Below are 20,329 nucleotides of genomic sequence, written 5' to 3'. Positions count from 1 at the left end.
CTTGGCATTATTGCAGCTGACTTTCTTAGCATGTTGAAGGCAAATGGTATAGAGAATAAAAAAAATATTTCTTGTTTACAATCTGCTTGAATATCACTTCCACTGTGTGGAAAGATCTCACAAATGAAGAATTACATTCTTGAACAGTAATTGACTTAAATTCTCTCTCTTTTTCTGAGATAGGCCAGCGCATTTGACTCTTACTTATGCCCAGTTGGTGGCTGTGGCTAAATAAATTGGCCTGGTCTCAATGTCAGACACTGAATTTTGTTCCCATTTGTAAAGGTACCATGCCCCGTATTGTTGTGGATGATTTTCTTAACATATTTAAAGCAAATGGTATAGAGAATAAAAAAATATATTTTCTTATTTACCATACGTTTATTACTTTCACTGTGAGAAAGCTGATCAAAACTTTTTGATTGCACTGACAAACTTGAAGCACTGCGATCAATCTGATATGCCACCATCATCATCAGAACATAATGTGTGTGTGTTTGTTTTTTTCTGCAGTAACAGCGACATTGAACACAACTACCGAAAAGCCAGGAGTCAGAGGTAAAGACACTGGGGAGGATGAAACTCCACTATTATTACCACTGTGTTATCTCGTCACATTTACAAAAAAAACAAGAAAACAAATCTAATGACCCGTTCTTCTATCTTTATATTGTTTGTGATTAATAGCTGTCAGGTTGGTGAATGGATACAACCTCTGTTCTGGAAGAGTGGAGGTTCTTCACAATGGAGTCTGGGGAACAGTGTGTGATGATCTGTGGGATTCAACAGACGCGGCAGTGGTGTGTAGAGAACTGGGCTGTGGGAATGTCACAGAGGCAAAGGGCTCTGCTTATTTTGGACAAGGTTCTGGACAAATATGGTTGGATGATGTTCAGTGCCGTGGGAATGAATCTACACTGAAAAACTGTTCATCAAGTGGATGGGGAACCCATGACTGTGGGCACCAAGAAGATGCTGGAGTCATCTGCCAAGGTGAGTCACAGGACATTTTCTCTTTAGCAATACAACAGCATTTCATGATCCAAATAACATGATCTACTTTCAAGAACCAATATGTCATCAGAATATTTCCTTCTTTTTATTACGTTTCCAATTGCACAACAAAGTTTTAAAATAATGCCATTTTTATTCCTCAATTATGAGGTCAAGCTCCTTAACAGCAAGGGTTGCCAGGTTTTCATAACAAAACCCACCAAATAGCTCCTCAAAACTAGTCCAGACTCATTTTGTGGGGGTAAAATGGTTGTTTTTTTTGATGGGTTTCATGCCACAATTTTTATTCCAGGGGCTAAATATCATGTTATTGGGGTCGCTTCCACCCACGGCAACAATGTTACAGTAGCCAAATTCTGAGGGAAAACCGTGGAGCAACCAACATCCATGGTTGCCAAGTTTTCACAACAAAACCCACCAAATTGCTAATCAATACTAGGCCAGTCGGATTCTCTGAGTAAATTTCACATTTTTTTGACGTGGTTCCTGCTAAAATTTTTATTCCAGGGGCTATATATCATGTTATTTGGGCCGCTTCGACCCGCGGGAACAATGTTACAGTAGCTGAATTCCGAGGGAAAGCTGTGGACCCAGCAACACTGCCAACAGCATGCACACAGTACTGTTGAGTGGATTTGTTTGATTATAGCACCCCCCCAGGGGTGACTTTAGGAAAAGACGATCAAAGGCTATGAGTACATTTGTCTTCATTTCTAACTTTTGCCCAGTTGGTGATGTTAGCTGAATGAATTGGCCTGATCTCAATGTCAGATGCTGCAAATTCCAAGAAAATTCAAAGGTACCGACCGCCTCGCTTCTGGCCTGGCATCGTTGCGGTTGACTTTCTTAGCACGATGAAGACAAATGGCAAGAGAATAAAAAATCCATGTCTTGTGTACCGTCCGTTTGAATATCACTTTCACTGTGGGAAAGATTTTGCAAATGAAGAAATCCATTCTTCAACTGTAATACACCTCAAATATCTCTCTTTTTCTGGAATAGGTCAGGCACAAACTAGCGCAGCACCACCGACAGGTAATTATACACCTTTGAATTAGAACCAGATCTGTTTTTCTCATGACCTGTAAAACAGACGTGTTCATTTGATTGAACAGAACATACTTGAAGCACTGCAAACAATCTGACATGCCAACATCATCATCAGAACATAATGTGTGTGTGTTCGTTTTTTTCTGCAGTAACAGCGTCATTGAACACGACTACCTCACAGCCAGGAGTCAGAGGTAAAGACACTGGGGAGGATGAAACTCCACTATTATTACCACTTTGTTATCTCGTCGAATTTACAAAGAAACAAGAAAAAAAATTGAATGACCCGCTCTTCTATCTTTAAATTGTTTGTGATTAATAGCTGTCAGGTTGGTGAATGGATACAACCTCTGTTCTGGAAGAGTGGAGGTTCTTCACAATGGAGTCTGGGGAACAGTGTGTGATGATCTGTGGGATTCAACTGACGCGGCAGTGGTGTGTAGAGAACTGGGCTGTGGGAATGTCACAGAGGCAAAGGACTCTGCTTATTTTGGACAAGGTTCTGGACAAATATGGTTGGATGATGTTCAGTGCCGTGGGAATGAATCTACACTGAAAAACTGTTCATCAAGTGGATGGGGAACCCATGACTGTGGGCACCAAGAAGATGCTGGAGTCATCTGCCAAGGTGAGTCACAGGACATTTTCTCTTTAGCAATACAACAGCATTTCATGATCCAAATAACATGATCTACTTTCAGGAACCAATATGTCATCAGAATATTTCCTTCTTTTTATTACGTTTCCAATTGCACAACAAAGTTTTAAAATAATGTCATTTTTATTCCTCAATTATGAGGTCAAGCTCCTTAACAGCAAGGGTTGCCAGGTTTTCACAACAAAACCCACCAAATAGCTCCTCAAAACTAGTCCAGACTCATTTTGTGGGGGTAAAATGGTTTTTTTTTTTTTTATGGGTTTCATGCCACAATTTTTATTCCAGGGGCTAAATATCATGTTATTGGGGTCGCTTCAACCCACGGCAACAATGTTACAGTAGCCAACTTCCCAGGGAAAACTGTGGATCCTCCAACAGTCAGGGTTGCCAGGTTTTCACAACAAGACCAACCAAATCCCTATTCAAAACAAGGCCAGTCGCGTTCTGGGGTGTAAAATACAAGTTTTTTGATGAGTTCCTGGTAAAATTTGTATTCATGGGGCTAAATATCACGTTATTGGGATCACTTCAACCCAGGGCAACAATGTTACAGTAGCCAAATTCTGAGGGAAAACCATGGAGCAACCAACATCCATGGTTGCCAAGTTTTCACAACAAAACCCACCAAATTGCTAATCAATACTAGGCCAGTCGGATTCTCGGAGTAAATTTCACATTTTTTTGACGTGGTTCCTGCTAAAATTTTTATTCCAGGGGCTAAATATCATGTTATTTGGGTCGCTTCGACCCGCGGGAACAATGTTACTGTAGCTAAATTCCGAGGGAAAGCTGTGGACCCAGCAACACTGCCAACAGCATGCACACAGTACTGTTGAGTGGATTTGTTTGATTATAGCACCCCCAGGGGGGACTTTAGGAAAAGACGATCAAAGGCTATGAGTACATTTGTCTTCATTTCTAACTTTTGCCCAGTTGGTGATGTTAGCTGAATGAATTGGCCTGATCTCAATGTCAGATGCTGCAAATTCCAAGAAAATTCAAAGGTACCGACCGCCTCGCTTCTGGCCTGGCATCGTTGCGGTTGACTTTCTTAGCACGATGAAGACAAATGGCAAGAGAATAAAAAATCCATGTCTTGTGTACCGTCCGTTTGAATATCACTTTCACTGTGGGAAAGATTTTGCAAATGAAGAAATCCATTCTTCAACTGTAATACACCTCAAATATCTCTCTTTTTCTGGAATAGGTCAGGCACAAACTAGCGCAGCACCACCGACAGGTAATTATACACCTTTGAATTAGAACCAGATCTGTTTTTCTCATGACCTGTAAAACAGACGTGTTCATTTGATTGAACAGAACATACTTGAAGCACTGCAAACAATCTGACATGCCAACATCATCATCAGAACATAATGTGTGTGTGTTCGTTTTTTTCTGCAGTAACAGCGTCATTGAACACGACTACCTCACAGCCAGGAGTCAGAGGTAAAGACACTGGGGAGGATGAAACTCCACTATTATTACCACTTTGTTATCTCGTCGAATTTACAAAGAAACAAGAAAAAAAATTGAATGACCCGCTCTTCTATCTTTAAATTGTTTGTGATTAATAGCTGTCAGGTTGGTGAATGGATACAACCTCTGTTCTGGAAGAGTGGAGGTTCTTCACAATGGAGTCTGGGGAACAGTGTGTGATGATCTGTGGGATTCAACTGACGCGGCAGTGGTGTGTAGAGAACTGGGCTGTGGGAATGTCACAGAGGCAAAGGACTCTGCTTATTTTGGACAAGGTTCTGGACAAATATGGTTGGATGATGTTCAGTGCCGTGGGAATGAATCTACACTGAAAAACTGTTCATCAAGTGGATGGGGAACCCATGACTGTGGGCACCAAGAAGATGCTGGAGTCATCTGCCAAGGTGAGTCACAGGACATTTTCTCTTTAGCAATACAACAGCATTTCATGATCCAAATAACATGATCTACTTTCAGGAACCAATATGTCATCAGAATATTTCCTTCTTTTTATTACGTTTCCAATTGCACAACAAAGTTTTAAAATAATGTCATTTTTATTCCTCAATTATGAGGTCAAGCTCCTTAACAGCAAGGGTTGCCAGGTTTTCACAACAAAACCCACCAAATAGCTCCTCAAAACTAGTCCAGACTCATTTTGTGGGGGTAAAATGGTTTTTTTTTTTTTTATGGGTTTCATGCCACAATTTTTATTCCAGGGGCTAAATATCATGTTATTGGGGTCGCTTCAACCCACGGCAACAATGTTACAGTAGCCAACTTCCCAGGGAAAACTGTGGATCCTCCAACAGTCAGGGTTGCCAGGTTTTCACAACAAGACCAACCAAATCCCTATTCAAAACAAGGCCAGTCGCGTTCTGGGGTGTAAAATACAAGTTTTTTGATGAGTTCCTGGTAAAATTTGTATTCATGGGGCTAAATATCACGTTATTGGGATCACTTCAACCCAGGGCAACAATGTTACAGTAGCCAAATTCTGAGGGAAAACCATGGAGCAACCAACATCCATGGTTGCCAAGTTTTCACAACAAAACCCACCAAATTGCTAATCAATACTAGGCCAGTCGGATTCTCGGAGTAAATTTCACATTTTTTTGACGTGGTTCCTGCTAAAATTTTTATTCCAGGGGCTAAATATCATGTTATTTGGGTCGCTTCGACCCGCGGGAACAATGTTACTGTAGCTAAATTCCGAGGGAAAGCTGTGGACCCAGCAACACTGCCAACAGCATGCACACAGTACTGTTGAGTGGATTTGTTTGATTATAGCACCCCCAGGGGGGACTTTAGGAAAAGACGATCAAAGGCTATGAGTACATTTGTCTTCATTTCTAACTTTTGCCCAGTTGGTGATGTTAGCTGAATGAATTGGCCTGATCTCAATGTCAGATGCTGCAAATTCCAAGAAAATTCAAAGGTACCGACCGCCTCGCTTCTGGCCTGGCATCGTTGCGGTTGACTTTCTTAGCACGATGAAGACAAATGGCAAGAGAATAAAAAATCCATGTCTTGTGTACCGTCCGTTTGAATATCACTTTCACTGTGGGAAAGATTTTGCAAATGAAGAAATCCATTCTTCAACTGTAATACACCTCAAATATCTCTCTTTTTCTGGAATAGGTCAGGCACAAACTAGCGCAGCACCACCGACAGGTAATTATACACCTTTGAATTAGAACCAGATCTGTTTTTCTCATGACCTGTAAAACAGACGTGTTCATTTGATTGAACAGAACATACTTGAAGCACTGCAAACAATCTGACATGCCAACATCATCATCAGAACATAATGTGTGTGTGTTCGTTTTTTTCTGCAGTAACAGCGTCATTGAACACGACTACCTCACAGCCAGGAGTCAGAGGTAAAGACACTGGGGAGGATGAAACTCCACTATTATTACCACTTTGTTATCTCGTCGAATTTACAAAGAAACAAGAAAAAAAATTGAATGACCCGCTCTTCTATCTTTAAATTGTTTGTGATTAATAGCTGTCAGGTTGGTGAATGGATACAACCTCTGTTCTGGAAGAGTGGAGGTTCTTCACAATGGAGTCTGGGGAACAGTGTGTGATGATCTGTGGGATTCAACTGACGCGGCAGTGGTGTGTAGAGAACTGGGCTGTGGGAATGTCACAGAGGCAAAGGACTCTGCTTATTTTGGACAAGGTTCTGGACAAATATGGTTGGATGATGTTCAGTGCCGTGGGAATGAATCTACACTGAAAAACTGTTCATCAAGTGGATGGGGAACCCATGACTGTGGGCACCAAGAAGATGCTGGAGTCATCTGCCAAGGTGAGTCACAGGACATTTTCTCTTTAGCAATACAACAGCATTTCATGATCCAAATAACATGATCTACTTTCAGGAACCAATATGTCATCAGAATATTTCCTTCTTTTTATTACGTTTCCAATTGCACAACAAAGTTTTAAAATAATGTCATTTTTATTCCTCAATTATGAGGTCAAGCTCCTTAACAGAAAGGGTTGCCAGGTTTTCATAACAAAACCCACCAAATAGCTCCTCAAAACTAGTCCAGACTCATTTTGTGGGGGTAAAATGGTTTTTTTTTTTTTATGGGTTTCATGCCACAATTTTTATTCCAGGGGCTAAATATCATGTTATTGGGGTCGCTTCAACCCACGGCAACAATGTTACAGTAGCCAACTTCCCAGGGAAAACTGTGGATCCTCCAACAGTCAGGGTTGCCAGGTTTTCACAACAAGACCAACCAAATCCCTATTCAAAACAAGGCCAGTCGCGTTCTGGGGTGTAAAATACAAGTTTTTTGATGAGTTCCTGGTAAAATTTGTATTCATGGGGCTAAATATCACGTTATTGGGATCACTTCAACCCAGGGCAACAATGTTACAGTAGCCAAATTCTGAAGGAAAACCGTGGAGCAACCAACATCCATGGTTGCCAAGTTTTCACAACAAAACCCACCAAATTGATAATCAATACTAGGCCAGTCGGATTCTCTGAGTAAATTTCAAATTTTTTTGACGTGGTTCCTGCTAAAATTTTTATTCCAGGGGCTAAATATCATGTTATTTGGGTCGCTTCGACCCGCGGGAACAATGTTACAGTAGCTGAATTCCGAGGGAAAGCTGTGGACCCAGCAACACTGCCAACAGCATGCACACAGTACTGTTGAGTGGATTTGTTTGATTATAGCACCCCCAGGGGGGACTTTAGGAAGAGACGATCAAAGGCTATGAGTACATTTGTCTTCATTTCTAACTTTTGCCCAGTTGGTGATGTTAGCTGAATGAATTGGCCTGATCTCAATGTCAGATGCTGCAAATTCCAAGAAAATTCAAAGGTACCGACCGCCTCGCTTCTGGCCTGGCATCGTTGCGGTTGACTTTCTTAGCACGATGAAGACAAATGGCAAGAGAATAAAAAATCCATGTCTTGTGTACCGTCCGTTTGAATATCACTTTCACTGTGGGAAAGATTTTGCAAATGAAGAAATCCATTCTTCAACTGTAATACACCTCAAATATCTCTCTTTTTCTGGAATAGGTCAGGCACAAACTAGCGCAGCACCACCGACAGGTAATTATACACCTTTGAATTAGAACCAGATCTGTTTTTCTCATGACCTGTAAAACAGACGTGTTCATTTGATTGAACAGAACATACTTGAAGCACTGCAAACAATCTGACATGCCAACATCATCATCAGAACATAATGTGTGTGTGTTCGTTTTTTTCTGCAGTAACAGCGTCATTGAACACGACTACCTCACAGCCAGGAGTCAGAGGTAAAGACACTGGGGAGGATGAAACTCCACTATTATTACCACTTTGTTATCTCGTCGAATTTACAAAGAAACAAGAAAAAAAATTGAATGACCCGCTCTTCTATCTTTAAATTGTTTGTGATTAATAGCTGTCAGGTTGGTGAATGGATACAACCTCTGTTCTGGAAGAGTGGAGGTTCTTCACAATGGAGTCTGGGGAACAGTGTGTGATGATCTGTGGGATTCAACTGACGCGGCAGTGGTGTGTAGAGAACTGGGCTGTGGGAATGTCACAGAGGCAAAGGACTCTGCTTATTTTGGACAAGGTTCTGGACAAATATGGTTGGATGATGTTCAGTGCCGTGGGAATGAATCTACACTGAAAAACTGTTCATCAAGTGGATGGGGAACCCATGACTGTGGGCACCAAGAAGATGCTGGAGTCATCTGCCAAGGTGAGTCACAGGACATTTTCTCTTTAGCAATACAACAGCATTTCATGATCCAAATAACATGATCTACTTTCAGGAACCAATATGTCATCAGAATATTTCCTTCTTTTTATTACGTTTCCAATTGCACAACAAAGTTTTAAAATAATGTCATTTTTATTCCTCAATTATGAGGTCAAGCTCCTTAACAGCAAGGGTTGCCAGGTTTTCACAACAAAACCCACCAAATAGCTCCTCAAAACTAGTCCAGACTCATTTTGTGGGGGTAAAATGGTTTTTTTTTTTTTTATGGGTTTCATGCCACAATTTTTATTCCAGGGGCTAAATATCATGTTATTGGGGTCGCTTCAACCCACGGCAACAATGTTACAGTAGCCAACTTCCCAGGGAAAACTGTGGATCCTCCAACAGTCAGGGTTGCCAGGTTTTCACAACAAGACCAACCAAATCCCTATTCAAAACAAGGCCAGTCGCGTTCTGGGGTGTAAAATACAAGTTTTTTGATGAGTTCCTGGTAAAATTTGTATTCATGGGGCTAAATATCACGTTATTGGGATCACTTCAACCCAGGGCAACAATGTTACAGTAGCCAAATTCTGAGGGAAAACCATGGAGCAACCAACATCCATGGTTGCCAAGTTTTCACAACAAAACCCACCAAATTGCTAATCAATACTAGGCCAGTCGGATTCTCGGAGTAAATTTCACATTTTTTTGACGTGGTTCCTGCTAAAATTTTTATTCCAGGGGCTAAATATCATGTTATTTGGGTCGCTTCGACCCGCGGGAACAATGTTACTGTAGCTAAATTCCGAGGGAAAGCTGTGGACCCAGCAACACTGCCAACAGCATGCACACAGTACTGTTGAGTGGATTTGTTTGATTATAGCACCCCCAGGGGGGACTTTAGGAAAAGACGATCAAAGGCTATGAGTACATTTGTCTTCATTTCTAACTTTTGCCCAGTTGGTGATGTTAGCTGAATGAATTGGCCTGATCTCAATGTCAGATGCTGCAAATTCCAAGAAAATTCAAAGGTACCGACCGCCTCGCTTCTGGCCTGGCATCGTTGCGGTTGACTTTCTTAGCACGATGAAGACAAATGGCAAGAGAATAAAAAATCCATGTCTTGTGTACCGTCCGTTTGAATATCACTTTCACTGTGGGAAAGATTTTGCAAATGAAGAAATCCATTCTTCAACTGTAATACACCTCAAATATCTCTCTTTTTCTGGAATAGGTCAGGCACAAACTAGCGCAGCACCACCGACAGGTAATTATACACCTTTGAATTAGAACCAGATCTGTTTTTCTCATGACCTGTAAAACAGACGTGTTCATTTGATTGAACAGAACATACTTGAAGCACTGCAAACAATCTGACATGCCAACATCATCATCAGAACATAATGTGTGTGTGTTCGTTTTTTTCTGCAGTAACAGCGTCATTGAACACGACTACCTCACAGCCAGGAGTCAGAGGTAAAGACACTGGGGAGGATGAAACTCCACTATTATTACCACTTTGTTATCTCGTCGAATTTACAAAGAAACAAGAAAAAAAATTGAATGACCCGCTCTTCTATCTTTAAATTGTTTGTGATTAATAGCTGTCAGGTTGGTGAATGGATACAACCTCTGTTCTGGAAGAGTGGAGGTTCTTCACAATGGAGTCTGGGGAACAGTGTGTGATGATCTGTGGGATTCAACTGACGCGGCAGTGGTGTGTAGAGAACTGGGCTGTGGGAATGTCACAGAGGCAAAGGACTCTGCTTATTTTGGACAAGGTTCTGGACAAATATGGTTGGATGATGTTCAGTGCCGTGGGAATGAATCTACACTGAAAAACTGTTCATCAAGTGGATGGGGAACCCATGACTGTGGGCACCAAGAAGATGCTGGAGTCATCTGCCAAGGTGAGTCACAGGACATTTTCTCTTTAGCAATACAACAGCATTTCATGATCCAAATAACATGATCTACTTTCAGGAACCAATATGTCATCAGAATATTTCCTTCTTTTTATTACGTTTCCAATTGCACAACAAAGTTTTAAAATAATGTCATTTTTATTCCTCAATTATGAGGTCAAGCTCCTTAACAGAAAGGGTTGCCAGGTTTTCATAACAAAACCCACCAAATAGCTCCTCAAAACTAGTCCAGACTCATTTTGTGGGGGTAAAATGGTTTTTTTTTTTTTATGGGTTTCATGCCACAATTTTTATTCCAGGGGCTAAATATCATGTTATTGGGGTCGCTTCAACCCACGGCAACAATGTTACAGTAGCCAACTTCCCAGGGAAAACTGTGGATCCTCCAACAGTCAGGGTTGCCAGGTTTTCACAACAAGACCAACCAAATCCCTATTCAAAACAAGGCCAGTCGCGTTCTGGGGTGTAAAATACAAGTTTTTTGATGAGTTCCTGGTAAAATTTGTATTCATGGGGCTAAATATCACGTTATTGGGATCACTTCAACCCAGGGCAACAATGTTACAGTAGCCAAATTCTGAAGGAAAACCGTGGAGCAACCAACATCCATGGTTGCCAAGTTTTCACAACAAAACCCACCAAATTGATAATCAATACTAGGCCAGTCGGATTCTCTGAGTAAATTTCAAATTTTTTTGACGTGGTTCCTGCTAAAATTTTTATTCCAGGGGCTAAATATCATGTTATTTGGGTCGCTTCGACCCGCGGGAACAATGTTACAGTAGCTGAATTCCGAGGGAAAGCTGTGGACCCAGCAACACTGCCAACAGCATGCACACAGTACTGTTGAGTGGATTTGTTTGATTATAGCACCCCCAGGGGGGACTTTAGGAAGAGACGATCAAAGGCTATGAGTACATTTGTCTTCATTTCTAACTTTTGCCCAGTTGGTGATGTTAGCTGAATGAATTGGCCTGATCTCAATGTCAGATGCTGCAAATTCCAAGAAAATTCAAAGGTACCGACCGCCTCGCTTCTGGCCTGGCATCGTTGCGATTGACTTTCTTAGCACGATGAAGACAAATGGTATAGAGAATAAAAAATCCATGTCTTGTGTACCCTCCGTTTGAATATCACTTTCACTGTGGGAAAGTTTTGCAAATGAAGAAATCCATTCTTCAACTGTAATACACCTCAAATATCTCTCTTTTTCTGGAATAGGTCAGGCACAAACTAGCGCAGCACCACCGACAGGTAATTATACACCTTTGAATTAGAACCAGATCTGTTTTTCTCATGACCTGTAAAACAGACGTGTTCATTTGATTGAACAGAACATACTTGAAGCACTGCAAACAATCTGACATGCCAACATCATCATCAGAACATAATGTGTGTGTGTTCGTTTTTCTGCAGTAACAGCGTCATTGAACACGACTACCTCACAGCCAGGAGTCAGAGGTAAAGACACTGGGGAGGATGAAACTCCACTATTATTACCACTTTGTTATCTCGTCGAATTTACAAAGAAACAAGAAAAAAAATTGAATGACCCGCTCTTCTATCTTTATATTGTTTGTGATTAATAGCTGTCAGGTTGGTGAATGGATACAACCTCTGTTCTGGAAGAGTGGAGGTTCTTCACAATGGAGTCTGGGGAACAGTGTGTGATGATCTGTGGGATTCAACTGACGCGGCAGTGGTGTGTAGAGAACTGGGCTGTGGGAATGTCACAGAGGCAAAGGACTCTGCTTATTTTGGACAAGGTTCTGGACAAATATGGTTGGATGATGTTCAGTGCCGTGGGAATGAATCTACACTGAAAAACTGTTCATCAAGTGGATGGGGAACCCATGACTGTGGGCACCAAGAAGATGCTGGAGTCATCTGCCAAGGTGAGTCACAGGACATTTTCTCTTTAGCAATACAACAGCATTTCATGATCCAAATAACATGATCTACTTTCAGGAACCAATATGTCATCAGAATATTTCCTTCTTTTTATTACGTTTCCAATTGCACAACAAAGTTTTAAAATAATGTCATTTTTATTCCTCAATTATGAGGTCAAGCTCCTTAACAGCAAGGGTTGCCAGGTTTTCATAACAAAACCCACCAAATAGCTCCTCAAAACTAGTCCAGACTCATTTTGTGGGGGTAAAATGGTTGTTTTTTTTGATGGGTTTCATGCCACAATTTTTATTCCAGGGGCTAAATATCATGTTATTGGGGTCGCTTCAACCCACGGCAACAATGTTACAGTAGCCAACTTCCCAGGGAAAACTGTGGATCCTCCAACAGTCAGGGTTGCCAGGTTTTCACAACAAGACCAACCAAATCCCTATTCAAAACAAGGCCAGTCGCGTTCTGGGGTGTAAAATACAAGTTTTTTGATGAGTTCCTGGTAAAATTTGTATTCATGGGGCTAAATATCACGTTATTGGGTTCACTTCAACCCAGGGCAACAATGTTACAGTAGCCAAATTCTGAGGGAAAACCGTGGAGCAACCAACATCCATGGTTGCCAAGTTTTCACAACAAAACCCACCAAATTGATAATCAATACTAGGCCAGTCGGATTCTCGGAGTAAATTTCAAATTTTTTTGACGTGGTTCCTGCTAAAATTTTTATTCCAGGGGCTAAATATCATGTTATTTGGGTCGCTTCGACCCGCGGGAACAATGTTACAGTAGCTGAATTCCGAGGGAAAGCTGTGGACCCAGCAACACTGCCAACAACATGCACACAGTACTGTTGAGTGGATTTGTTTGATTATAGCACCCCCAGGGGGGACTTTAGGAAAAGACGATCAAAGGCTATGAGTACATTTGTCTTCATTTCTAACTTTTGCCCAGTTGGTGATGTTAGCTGAATGAATTGGCCTGATCTCAATGTCAGATGCTGCAAATTCCAAGAAAATTCAAAGGTACCGACCGCCTCGCTTCTGGCCTGGCATCGTTGCGGTTGACTTTCTTAGCACGATGAAGACAAATGGCAAGAGAATAAAAAATCCATGTCTTGTGTACCGTCCGTTTGAATATCACTTTCACTGTGGGAAAGATTGTGCAAATAAAGAAATCCATTATTCAACTGTAATACACTTCAAATATCTCTCTTTTTCTGGAATAGGTCAGGCACAAACTAGCGCAGCACCACCGACAGGTAATTATACACCTTTGAATTAGAACCAGATCTGTTTTTCTCATAACCTGTAAAACAGACGTGTTCATTTGATTGAACAGAACATACTTGAAGCACTGCAATCAATCTGACATGCCAACATCATCATCAGAACATAATATTGTGTGTGTGTTCGTTTTTTTTCTGCAGTAACAGCGTCATTGAACACGACTACCTCACAGCCAGGAGTCAGAGGTAAAGACACTGGGGAGGATGAAACTCCACTATTATTACCACTTTGTTATCTCGTCGAATTTACAAAGAAACAAGAAAAAAAACTGAATGACCCGCTCTTCTATCTTTATATTGTTTGTGATTAATAGCTGTCAGGTTGGTGAATGGATACAACCTCTGTTCTGGAAGAGTGGAGGTTCTTCACAATGGAGTCTGGGGAACAGTGTGTGATGATCTGTGGGATTCAACAGACGCGGCAGTGGTGTGTAGAGAACTGGGCTGTGGGAATGTCACAGAGGCAAAGGGCTCTGCTTATTTTGGACAAGGTTCTGGACAAATATGGTTGGATGATGTTCAGTGCCGTGGGAATGAATCTACACTGAAAAACTGTTCATCAAGTGGATGGGGAACCCATGACTGTGGGCACCAAGAAGATGCTGGAGTCATCTGCCAAGGTGAGTCACAGGACATTTTCTCCTTAGCAATACAACAGCATTTCATGATCCAAATAACATGATCTACTTTCAAGAACCAATATGTCATCAGTATATTTTCTTCTTTTTATTACGTTTCCAATTGCACAACAAAGTTTTAAAATAATGTCATTTTTATTCCTCAATTATGAGGTCAAGCTCCTTAACAGCAAGGGTTGCCAGGTTTTCATAACAAAACCCACCAAATAGCTCCTCAAAACTAGTCCAGACTCATTTTGTGGGGGTAAAATGGTTGTGTTTTTTGATGGGTTTCATGCCACAATTTTTATTCCAGGGGCTAAATATCATGTTATTGGGGTCGCTTCAACCCACGGCAACAATGTTACAGTAGCCAACTTCCCAGGGAAAACTGTGGATCCTCCAACAGTCAGGGTTGCCAGGTTTTCACAACAAGACCAACCAAATCCCTATTCAAAACAAGGCCAGTCGCGTTCTGGGGTGTAAAATACAAGTTTTTTGATGAGTTCCTGGTAAAATTTGTATTCATGGGGCTAAATATCACGTTATTGGGATCACTTCAACCCAGGGCAACAATGTTACAGTAGCCAAATTCTGAGGGAAAACCGTGGAGCAACCAACATCCATGGTTGCCAAGTTTTCACAACAAAACCCACCAAATTGATAATCAATACTAGGCCAGTCGGATTCTCTGAGTAAATTTCAAATTTTTTTGACGTGGTTCCTGCTAAAATTTTTATTCCAGGGGCTAAATATCATGTTATTTGGGTCGCTTCGACCCGCGGGAACAATGTTACAGTAGCTGAATTCCGAGGGAAAGCTGTGGACCCAGCAACACTGCCAACAGCATGCACACAGTACTGTTGAGTGGATTTGTTTGATTATAGCACCCCCAGGGGGGACTTTAGGAAGAGATGATCAAAGGCTATGAGTACATTTGTCTTCATTTCTAACTTTTGCCCAGTTGGTGATGTTAGCTGAATGAATTGGCCTGATCTCAATGTCAGATGCTGCAAATTCCAAGAAAATTCAAAGGTACCGACCGCCTCGCTTCTGGCCTGGCATCGTTGCGATTGACTTTCTTAGCACGATGAAGACAAATGGTATAGAGAATAAAAAATCCATGTCTTGTGTACCCTCCGTTTGAATATCACTTTCACTGTGGGAAAGATTTTGCAAATGAAGAAATCCATTCTTCAACTGTAATACACCTCAAATATCTCTCTTTTTCTGGAATAGGTCAGGCACAAACTAGCGCAGCACCACCGACAGGTAATTATACACCTTTGAATTAGAACCAGATCTGTTTTTCTCATGACCTGTAAAACAGACGTGTTCATTTGATTGAACAGAACATACTTGAAGCACTGCAAACAATCTGACATGCCAACATCATCATCAGAACATAATGTGTGTGTGTTCGTTTTTCTGCAGTAACAGCGTCATTGAACACGACTACCTCACAGCCAGGAGTCAGAGGTAAAGACACTGGGGAGGATGAAACTCCACTATTATTACCACTTTGTTATCTCGTCGAATTTACAAAGAAACAAGAAAAAAAATTGAATGACCCGCTCTTCTATCTTTATATTGTTTGTGATTAATAGCTGTCAGGTTGGTGAATGGATACAACCTCTGTTCTGGAAGAGTGGAGGTTCTTCACAATGGAGTCTGGGGAACAGTGTGTGATGATCTGTGGGATTCAACTGACGCGGCAGTGGTGTGTAGAGAACTGGGCTGTGGGAATGTAACAGAGGCAAAGGGCTCTGCTTATTTTGGACAAGGTTCTGGACAAATATGGTTGGATGATGTTCAGTGCCGTGGGAATGAATCTACACTGAAAAACTGTTCATCAAGTGGATGGGGAACCCATGACTGTGGGCACCAAGAAGATGCTGGAGTCATCTGCCAAGGTGAGTCACAGGACATTTTCTCTTTAGCAATACAACAGCATTTCATGATCCAAATAACATGATCTACTTTCAGGAACCAATATGTCATCAGAATATTTCCTTCTTTTTATTACGTTTCCAATTGCACAACAAAGTTTTAAAATAATGTCATTTTTATTCCTCAATTATGAGGTCAAGCTCCTTAACAGCAAGGGTTGCCAGGTTTTCATAACAAAACCCACCAAATAGCTCCTCAAAACTAGTCCAGACTCATTTTGTGGGGGTAAAATGGTTGTTTTTTTTGATGGGTTTCATGCCACAATTTTTATTCCAGGGGCTAAATATCATGTTATTGGGGTCGCTTCAACCCACGGCAACAATGTTACAGTAGCCAACTTCCCAGGGAAAACTGTGGATCCTCCAACAGTCAGGGTTGCCAGGTTTTCACAACAAGACCAACCAAATCCCTATTCAAAACAAGGCCAGTCGCGTTCTGGGGTGTAAAATACAATTTTTTTGATGAGTTCCTGGTAAAATTTGTATTCATGGGGCTAAATATCACGTTATTGGGATCACTTCAACCCAGGGCAACAATGTTACAGTAGCCAAATTCTGAGGGAAAACCGTGGAGCAACCAACATCCATGGTTGCCAAGTTTTCACAACAAAACCCACCAAATTGATAATCAATACTAGGCCAGTCGGATTCTCGGAGTAAATTTCAAATTTTTTTGACGTGGTTCCTGCTAAAATTTTTATTCCAGGGGCTAAATATCATGTTATTTGGGTCGCTTCGACCCGCGGGAACAATGTTACAGTAGCTGAATTCCGAGGGAAAGCTGTGGACCCAGCAACACTGCCAACAACATGCACACAGTACTGTTGAGTGGATTTGTTTGATTATAGCACCCCCAGGGGGGACTTTAGGAAAAGACGATCAAAGGCTATGAGTACATTTGTCTTCATTTCTAACTTTTGCCCAGTTGGTGATGTTAGCTGAATGAATTGGCCTGATCTCAATGTCAGATGCTGCAAATTCCAAGAAAATTCAAAGGTACCGACCGCCTCGCTTCTGGCCTGGCATCGTTGCGGTTGACTTTCTTAGCACGATGAAGACAAATGGCAAGAGAATAAAAAATCCATGTCTTGTGTACCGTCCGTTTGAATATCACTTTCACTGTGGGAAAGATTGTGCAAATAAAGAAATCCATTATTCAACTGTAATACACTTCAAATATCTCTCGTTTTCTGGAATAGGTCAGGCACAAACTAGCGCAGCACCACCGACAGGTAATTATACACCTTTGAATTAGAACCAGATCTGTTTTTCTCCTAACCTGTAAAACAGACGTGTTCATTTGATTGAACAGAACATACTTGAAGCACTGCAATCAATCTGACATGCCAAAATCATCATCAGAACATAATATTGTGTGTGTGTTCGTTTTTTTTCTGCAGTAACAGCGTCATTGAACACGACTACCTCACAGCCAGGAGTCAGAGGTAAAGACACTGGGGAGGATGAAACTCCACTATTATTACCACTTTGTTATCTCGTCGAATTTACAAAGAAACAAGAAAAAAAAATCTAATGACCCGTTCTTCTATCTTTATATTGTTTGTGATTAATAGCTGTCAGGTTGGTGAATGGATACAACCTCTGTTCTGGAAGAGTGGAGGTTCTTCACAATGGAGTCTGGGGAACAGTGTGTGATGATCTGTGGGATTCAACAAACGCGGCAGTGGTGTGTAGAGAACTGGGCTGTGGGAATGTCACAGAGGCAAAGGACTCTGCTTATTTTGGACAAGGTTCTGGACAAATATGGTTGGATGATGTTCAGTGCCGTGGGAATGAATCTACACTGAAAAACTGTTCATCAAGTGGATGGGGAACCCATGACTGTGGGCACCAAGAAGATGCTGGAGTCATCTGCCAAGGTGAGTCACAGGACATTTTCTCTTTAGCAATACAACAGCATTTCATGATCCAAATAACATGATCTACTTTCAAGAACCAATATGTCATCAGAATATTTCCTTCTTTTTATTACGTTTCCAATTGCACAACAAAGTTTTTAAATAATGTCATTTTTATTTCTCAATTATGAGGTCAAGCTCCTTAACAGCAAGGGTTGCCAGGTTTTCATAACAAAACCCACCAAATAGCTCCTCAAAACTAGTCCAGACTCATTTTGTGGGGGTAAAATGGTTGTTTTTTTTTATGGGTTTCATGCCACAATTTTTATTCCAGGGGCTAAATATCATGTTATTGGGGTCGCTTCAACCCACGGCAACAATGTTACAGTAGCCAACTTCCCAGGAAAAACTGTGGATCCTCCAACAGTCAGGGTTGCCAGGTTTTCACAACAAGACCAACCAAATCCCTATTCAAAACAAGGCCAGTCGCGTTCTGGGGTGTAAAATAAAATTTTTTTGATGAGTTCCTGGTAAAATTTGTATTCATGGGGCTAAATATCACGTTATTGGGATCACTTCAACCCAGGGCAACAATGTTACAGTAGCCAAATTCTGAGGGAAAACCGTGGAGCAACCAACATCCATGGTTGCCAAGTTTTCACAACAAAACCCACCAAATTGATAATCAATACTAGGCCAGTCGGATTCTCGGAGTAAATTTCAAAGTTTTTTGACGTGGTTCCTGCTAAAATTTTTATTCCAGGGGCTAAATATCATGTTATTTGGGTCGCTTCGACCCGCAGGAACAATGTTACAGTAGCTGAATTCCGAGGGAAAGCTGTGGACCCAGCAACACTGCCAACAGCATGCACACAGTACTGTTGAGTGGATTTGTTTGATTATAGCACCCCCAGGGGGGACTTTAGGAAAAGACGATCAAAGGCTATGAGTACATTTGTCTTCATTTCTAACTTTTGCCCAGTTGGTGATGTTAGCTGAATGAATTGGCCTGATCTCAATGTCAGATGCTGCAAATTCCAAGAAAATTCAAAGGTACCGACCGCCTCGCTTCTGGCCTGGCATCGTTGCGGTTGACTTTCTTAACACGATGAAGACAAATGGCAAGAGAATAAAAAATCCATGTCTTGTGTACCGTCCGTTTGAATATCACTTTCACTGTGGGAAAGATTGTGCAAATAAAGAAATCCATTATTCAACTGTAATACACTTCAAATATCTCTCGTTTTCTGGAATAGGTCAGGCACAAACTAGCGCAGCACCACCGACAGGTAATTATACACCTTTGAATTAGAACCAGATCTGTTTTTCTCCTAACCTGTAAAACAGACGTGTTCATTTGATTGAACAGAACATACTTGAAGCACTGCAATCAATCTGACATGCCAAAATCATCATCAGAACATAATATTGTGTGTGTGTTCATTTTTTTTCTGCAGTAACAGCGTCATTGAACACGACTACCTCACAGCCAGGAGTCAGAGGTAAAGACACTGGGGAGGATGAAACTCCACTATTATTACCACTTTGTTATCTCGTCGAATTTACAAAGAAACAAGAAAAAAAAATCTAATGACCCGTTCTTCTATCTTTATATTGTTTGTGATTAATAGCTGTCAGGTTGGTGAATGGATACAACCTCTGTTCTGGAAGAGTGGAGGTTCTTCACAATGGAGTCTGGGGAACAGTGTGTGATGATCTGTGGGATTCAACAGACGCGGCAGTGGTGTGTAGAGAACTGGGCTGTGGGAATGTCACAGAGGCAAAGGGCTCTGCTTATTTTGGACAAGGTTCTGGACAAATATGGTTGGATGATGTTCAGTGCCGTGGGAATGAATCTACACTGAAAAACTGTTCATCAAGTGGATGGGGAACCCATGACTGTGGGCACCAAGAAGATGCTGGAGTCATCTGCCAAGGTGAGTCACAGGACATTTTCTCTTTAGCAATACAACAGCATTTCATGATCCAAATAACATGATCTACTTTCAAGAACCAATATGTCATCAGAATATTTCCTTCTTTTTATTACGTTTCCAATTGCACAACAAAGTTTTAAAATAATGTAATTTTTATTCCTCAATTATGAGGTCAAGCTCCTTAACAGCAAGGGTTGCCAGGTTTTCATAACAAAACCCACCAAATAGCTCCTCAAAACTAGTCCAGACTCATTTTGTGGGGGTAAAATGGTTGTGTTTTTTGATGGGTTTCATGCCACAATTTTTATTCCAGGGGCTAAATATCATGTTATTGGGGTCGCTTCAACCCACGGCAACAATGTTACAGTAGCCAACTTCCCAGGGAAAACTGTGGATCCTCCAACAGTCAGGGTTGCCAG

The 20,329-nt window shown here is 41.3% G+C and overlaps 1 protein-coding gene across 1 annotated transcript in view; it reads left to right on the top strand.

Moving 5' to 3' along the window:
* Positions 1 to 683: 683 nt before the first annotated feature.
* LOC127970775 (deleted in malignant brain tumors 1 protein-like) overlaps positions 684 to 20,329 on the top strand; it is a gene marked incomplete at its 5' end in the record, with an annotated part of 46,172 nt that continues 26,526 nt past the window's right edge. Inside the window, 15 exons of the mRNA XM_052573497.1 lie at positions 684 to 993; positions 2,387 to 2,702; positions 4,298 to 4,615; positions 6,211 to 6,518; positions 8,125 to 8,430; positions 10,038 to 10,343; positions 11,775 to 11,819; positions 11,948 to 12,253; positions 13,690 to 13,734; positions 13,854 to 14,178; positions 15,771 to 16,078; positions 17,515 to 17,559; positions 17,689 to 17,994; positions 19,431 to 19,475; positions 19,596 to 19,910. Coding sequence (XP_052429457.1) covers positions 684 to 993; positions 2,387 to 2,702; positions 4,298 to 4,615; positions 6,211 to 6,518; positions 8,125 to 8,430; positions 10,038 to 10,343; positions 11,775 to 11,819; positions 11,948 to 12,253; positions 13,690 to 13,734; positions 13,854 to 14,178; positions 15,771 to 16,078; positions 17,515 to 17,559; positions 17,689 to 17,994; positions 19,431 to 19,475; positions 19,596 to 19,910 — 3,604 coding nt within the window. The remainder of the gene's footprint in view (positions 994 to 2,386; positions 2,703 to 4,297; positions 4,616 to 6,210; positions 6,519 to 8,124; positions 8,431 to 10,037; positions 10,344 to 11,774; positions 11,820 to 11,947; positions 12,254 to 13,689; positions 13,735 to 13,853; positions 14,179 to 15,770; positions 16,079 to 17,514; positions 17,560 to 17,688; positions 17,995 to 19,430; positions 19,476 to 19,595; positions 19,911 to 20,329) is intronic.

Source organism: Carassius gibelio, chromosome A4 (genome assembly GCF_023724105.1).
Source record: "Carassius gibelio isolate Cgi1373 ecotype wild population from Czech Republic chromosome A4, carGib1.2-hapl.c, whole genome shotgun sequence".
Taxonomy (NCBI): domain Eukaryota; kingdom Metazoa; phylum Chordata; class Actinopteri; order Cypriniformes; family Cyprinidae; genus Carassius; species Carassius gibelio.
This window is presented reverse-complemented; position numbering and strand designations above follow the sequence as displayed.